Genomic DNA, 6,135 nt, shown 5'->3' with positions numbered 1-6,135 from the left:
ATGGGTAGGAGGCAGCAGCAAGCTGTGACACAGGAGACGTTCTTGTGGGCGCGCTGAGCCCTGGGGCTGCAGCCACACTCAGCTCTTTGTTGTTTTCTCTCTGTGCTAAGCGAGGCAGAGTACTTTCCTGAGCTGGCCGGGGGATTAGTGTTACACGGCCTCTTTCTCCAGCTGCACACATGACCAGCGCCACAGGAGAGACTCTAAAGGAAGCCTAGAAGAGGAGTGAGGGGTGAGAGGAAGGGAGAGAGAGAGAGATGAACATCCGGTTTCTCAGACACTGAGTACTGTTGCAAGACACGCACATTCTCCAAACATCACAGTGCAGCTCCCCTTTCTCACTCCCACACACCCTTATGAGAAGACAGTACCTCACCTCCCTGTGCAGCTGTCTTCCCCACCGTACACTTCCTGTTTTAGTCCAGAGGCTCATCCCATTCATCTGGCTGGCCTCCCTCCACTCATCAGTCCCCTCAGTATTGCCAAATTCAAGGACACACAAAATGTGGAAGGATATTGGGCCCTGCCTCAAGCCCCTGTAGTGAAAGAAAGAACCATAGTTTTGTGGGTGATATGGGTTCTCTGTGTGGGTAAATGTCCTCACCACAAGGTATATGACTCAAATATGCAGTAGAGTAGACTATAGTAGACTTTACCTGCGCCTCATCGCTCCAAGCTGCAGTGGGCTGCTGGCAGTCAACACTGGCGCGATTTCAAGGATTTGTTGTTCAGACCGCAAGCAATCACATGTTCATTCTCTGCACTCAGAATGTGATAGTCCGCAAACTACCCTTGCGATTCACGGAAAATGGACAGTCATTATATAGATTTAACATATGTTTGCGGTATCTAATGGCATTTAACTAAGACATCTCATCCACCTCTTAATTGCCTACAGCCACTGTAAATGCCACAGTGACTAGCTGATTGTGGCCCTCAAATGAATGGCACAAGCCGTTAAGCCTACATTATGAAAAAATCGAACTAACATTAGAGCCAAACCCAATGATAGACCGCCATCTAGTGGGAGAATAAAAAATCTAATTTGTGGCCTGGAAATAAAGACACCTTTATTTGTATATATATATATATATATGTATAATGTATATGTATTGTGTGTGAAATATTCCATACAACCTTTGGAGCAGCGTAGCACAAATACATAAGACTGGAATTCAGGTCTAGTGTAGTTGCAGGTTCTGTAACTTTGCTTAAATCATTCATTGAATGGGCTGGCAGTAATAAGAACAGCCAGGTCCTAAGTCTTAATGTAAAGTTTGCTGTAAAAAGGGACCTGAGCGAGACAACATGGTGGTATGAATCAGTTGGAATAATAGGAAGGCTACATGTTTCACAGTTGTATAAAAAAAGGTTCATTACGTAGGTTTCATTGTTGCTATCAAAACATCGGCAAAAGTCTCCCACATCAATAGGACACATGCAAGACTCGCCTAGCTAAATAAAAAGGTTAAAAAATATATATATTAAAACAAACCGTACAAGACATTCCTCTTTTCAAATTGACAAGGTCTTCAGATAAAATTGTAAAAGCACATATTTGAGCAAGGATATTAAATAAAACAGTGAAACCCACAACTTTAATAATCATGTTTATTACACAGTTTAATTAAGACAAGCTCCATGAGCTCCTGGGCAATTAAATATACAGAAGTTTGTCGGTCTGGAACTCAAGTCCTTGAGTCCAGGGTTCTGAGATCCAGCCAATGAGTCATTGGAGCTAAGTCAACAATGGCTGCTCAAATATACAAAGTGAGAAGACAGAATAATGAGTTCAATTTTTTTTTTTTTTATGAAAATAACTGAAAATACACCCCAATCAGATTGTTTCCTTCAACTTAGCCCACTTGAGGGTACAGTTCAACTCTCATCATATTCGTCTAATCTAGTGCTACTGTTGCTTAAAACATTTTAGAGCTTGTCTTGTGAAGTTGCCTTCAAACATGATTTAATACTCATGTCAAATCTTTGTCCTTTCAGGCTAGATCAAATGGACGATCAAGCTGCATTAATACCATTTCAGTCACAAACTACTTGTACCACCCAACTTATGTGCCTAACATTGGCCGTTTCCAAATCAGACCTACACCAAAAAAGACAGATTTTCCACCATTGAGAGAAAAATTGTATAATGAAGGCTCTCAAAGGTCGATCTAAAAGGGCACACATTTTTTTTTTAGCAAAAACAACAAGGAGTATATCATTTGACTAAGTTGAGGGAAAACAGTCATTTGGAAGTTATATTCAGATACTTCCATCAATAGATCGCCGTCTCATTATTCTATTGTCCCACTTCATACAGTGCGGATGGGTCCACGGGTACTTAACTATCATCTTAATGACAGTGATTAATATTGTGGTGGGGCTGAGGCGGGATCCTGGGCATACCGTAGCCAAACAGAAAAAAGTCCCCTAGTGGTTTCCAGAACCATAGTGACAGATTGAAAGTCATTTCTTATCATAGCCAAAAACACTCTCCAAGTCCCATCTCTCCCCACCCTTACCATCATCTCACAGGATAGCTGGAAGCACAGAGGGAAAAAAAGAAGAAAAAAGTTTTTAAAAAAAAATACAAATCCCTCAATCTTGGGAAAGCAAACCTTGGGTTCATAAAAAAATGAGAAGGAACGCTTCTTGGAATCAAATAAGAGTGGTCCTACATGGGTGCCGGTGGACATAGTGGCAGAAACAGACAGTGGGGTATACAATATGCAATCTGAAATATGTACAACACCGCAGCTGGACAGGTTGAAGGGGGTGAGGCAGGAGAATGGAGGTCAAGTGCGTAGGGAGAGGGAGGGTGTGGCTCAAAGAAATCACTCCAATGGAAACCAACAAGACTTTTTCCCTCTTTTTCGTTCAAAGCTCCCCAAGCCTTCGAATATAAAAAGGCAGATTATCTGCTGTTATGCCTTGCGACTACATTGCATATTTCTGTGTCCATTCCCGGGCTATTCTGTTGTATCTGGAATGACAGCAGGATACAAATCACTTTCCTTGTAGCACACAGGCTATACAAAAATGTGTTGAATGTTGAAAATGTGTAAGGCCTACTTTTCCCTGTCGGTCTTGTAGATGCGGGCGATCTCAGGAACTAGTGGGTCGTCTGGGTTTGGGTCACAGAGAAGTGAGCAGATGGACAGGAGGACTGTAGGACGACCAACAACAAGAGTCACCACAGTTCTGACAATCAACGTAAATCTCGGACCTCTTCCTGAGCATAATTCGGGACATACTTACCAGAATCTGTTGTGAACACTCAAACCATACTGGTTCAAGCCAACTGGAACAAATGATCTAGACCAACATACAAACATAAACCAAGAGCACCATTTTGGACTTACCTTTGGAGATGGTGAGTGCTGGCGACCACTGCGATCTCAGGATGTCCAAGCAGATGCTGCCATTGCTGTTGATGTTTGGGTGGTAGATTCTTGTGGTGAATGCAACCTATAGAGAGGACATGCTTTTTTTTCTGTATCTTGCAAATGTATTACATTTACACCATCTCCTTTACCGCAATGACGAGATGTCGCAAGCACTGAAAACAAACAGTCATGCATGACGGAATTTTACGATCAATGTAGATCTAGCTCATAGCTACATTAAAAGTCTGCCCACAAGTTCCAGGATACGTCCTTACCTTTGGTGGTTTGAAGGGATAGTCAGTGGGGAAGTGAATGGTCAAGAAGAACACGCCGCCCTGATACGGACTGTCATTCTGCAGAAAGGAAAATTGATGGTTACTATATGTCCCAGAATAAAGGCTGTGAACCCCTAAACTTTAAAGAGCAGAACAGGGGGGTATACTTACAGGTCCCATTATTGTAGCTTGCCAGTGAAACACTAGGTAAGAGAGGAGAAAACTGTTTAAATACACTATGAGCACCATTACAAGTAAATAGTGTTTCAATTAGATTTCCGTGCCAATATACAAATGACAACTGGTGTCATTGATGAATACCAGCATCAATCTTTATTGGCTCCCATCTATAGGCTACATTTCATCAACGGTATTCTTGGGAGTCAAATACTGTTTTCTGTGATTAAGATATGAACCATCATGAATATTGATTGAAATAGGTGGTGAAAGTCGTTTGCGGGTGGTGGTGTTGTGTGATAGAGGTTGAGGTGACTTACTGTCATCTCCCACTGGTCCTGCGGAGCACTGTGCTGGAGGGTCACGAGCCAAATCATTTAACTCCTAGGAGAAAAAAAATAAAAAAATAAACAGAGTTCTGATTTCTTCAAAAAAGTATAATACTTCCATGAACAATGCCTGTATTGTATGAGTAATTCAGTCAAACTGCATACAATGTCTCCAATGCTGAATGTGGGCTGGTATGTAGTAGGCTAGGCTCAGATTTGTTGCCAGAAGATAAAGACCTATCAAAATGTAACTAATTTCAAGGACTACAAATAACATTGTGGTCAGACCTGTCTTGTACGGGTTAGCGGGATTCATGTTTACTACTGAGCATCGTTTCCGCCACAACTGAAAGTAAGTCAGTTAAATGTCCTCAATGAAACAGAAATAATACTGGATTTAGAATAGCATGGACGGATACATATTTTCCTTTCAAAGTCTAACATTCTGTCAACTTCAATCGTTTTCATTAATCATTGATCAGCCAGTGTCAGATGAAAGCAACAGAGCAACTTCATTTTGATACTGAAGACAATGCTGGTAAAACAATTTTATAGCTAGTTACAGTAGCTAACTGGTTTGTTCAAGTCAAGTTTCTGAAGTAACTACTGGCATTAGACAGGTCAGGACCATGGTAGTTATGCCAAACGTGATTTTTGTTGGGGTGTAAACGATACCAGCAGCTGATGTTCATTTGTTTACTACAAGGAAGTAACGTTAGTAGGTAGTACTAGCTAGTAAGGAATTTCCCGAAAAACGTTAGCTAGCTAGTTACACTTGGCAAGCTATGATTAAAGCTAGTTAGCTATTTAGCCAAACTAACTAGCTACCACCGCCAGTATGCTAACTACCTAATTAACTAACTATAGTAAGCTAATTATAGCTTGCTAATCAATTTAGCTAACTAGCTAGTAGCCAATAACTCGTAGTTAACGTTAGTTACCTTGTTAGCTAGCATAGCGCACTGTTATCGATGTCATCTGCCGCTAAACTGTGCTAGCTAACTGCCTAGTAGCCAGCTAGCTAACGCTAGTTTCCAAAAGCAAATTAATCTGATCACAAGTTAGCCACCTGACCAGGCGGCAGGTGAGGAAAGCGGTCTAAATGTGGGCTAGCAAGACGTTTTGCTTTAGTAGCCTAGCTCGTAATTGTGCCAAAAAGCGAAGGCCAAAAGGGGGCTAGCTATTAGCTAGCACGGAAGCAAGATAACGTTACTTCCTTACCTTATGAATTCTTTTCAGGGCCATTGTTGTGTTCGTGCCGCTGTCAATGTACTGGTCGGTTTACTTCTGCGAAACAACGATTATTGCCTCTCCACCCAGATTTTACCCCCCGGAGTTTAAAATTAGTTTTTAAATGGTTGTCTTTACAGTACAATGCGGCGACTGACTATCGGAGTAGCCTAGCGAAACTGAAATACAGTGCGCTTCACCCGGCTCCTCCTAGCAGCTGTGGGAAGTGGGCACCGCATCACTTCTCGGTAGACTGTGACGCAATCGTCTGCTTGCGACACGCTACATCCGCTGGAAACGGTGGGACAGGTTAGAGCTATGCAACTGACATCATTTCTGAGTCTTTAGGCTACACAAATCCACTGGTTCCTCCCATATGACTCCATGATTTTATTAATTTGTGCTATATTTTCTAATGATTAGCTAGATGTATAAATAGGATAGCCCACTTGTATCCGTAATTAGGCCTACCCGTGTCATGGTCAACTTTATATGCATATGTAATAACTGTGGAACCATATGTGCAAGGGATGGACCTGCAACCTTATAGCTGTCAAAAAGAAAAAGCACTACAGAGATTGTTTCACTGTTTTCAGAGTTTTATTTTGTTCATGTACTATGCAACTGGTTAGAGTTAGAGTTACATCATAGAACATTTAGCCAAGCACATACATTTCTACAGTCATCACAAAGTCCTCGCCCGTCATGCCTACAAAATTCAGATGAAGAGAAGACCCA

At 41.7% G+C, this 6,135-nt stretch overlaps 1 protein-coding gene across 2 annotated transcripts; it reads right to left on the bottom strand.

The window, feature by feature from the left end:
- Positions 1-1,594: 1,594 nt before the first annotated feature.
- On the bottom strand, positions 1,595-5,699 carry LOC110534117 (ubiquitin-conjugating enzyme E2 D2). 2 transcript variants are annotated; one of them, XM_021618795.2, is made up of 7 exons: positions 5,389-5,699; positions 4,159-4,222; positions 3,833-3,864; positions 3,662-3,739; positions 3,363-3,468; positions 3,073-3,166; positions 1,595-2,983 (listed from the first exon to the last, which is right to left on the bottom strand). In XM_021618795.2, the coding sequence occupies exons 1-7, from the start codon at positions 5,410-5,412 to the stop codon at positions 2,938-2,940; spliced, it is 444 nt and encodes a 147-aa protein (XP_021474470.1). In that variant the 5' UTR covers positions 5,413-5,699; the 3' UTR covers positions 1,595-2,937. The 2 variants fall into 2 exon arrangements, with proteins under 2 accessions (XP_021474470.1, XP_036846412.1); XM_036990517.1 differs by lacking the exon at positions 5,389-5,699 and adding an exon at positions 5,109-5,252.
- Between the last annotated feature and the right edge of the window lie 436 nt (positions 5,700-6,135).

This window comes from Oncorhynchus mykiss, chromosome 10, assembly GCF_013265735.2.
Source record: "Oncorhynchus mykiss isolate Arlee chromosome 10, USDA_OmykA_1.1, whole genome shotgun sequence".
In the NCBI taxonomy this organism is placed as follows: Eukaryota; Metazoa; Chordata; class Actinopteri; order Salmoniformes; family Salmonidae; genus Oncorhynchus; species Oncorhynchus mykiss.
Note: the sequence above shows the minus strand (reverse complement) of the source record. Positions and strands in the feature narration are given on the sequence as shown.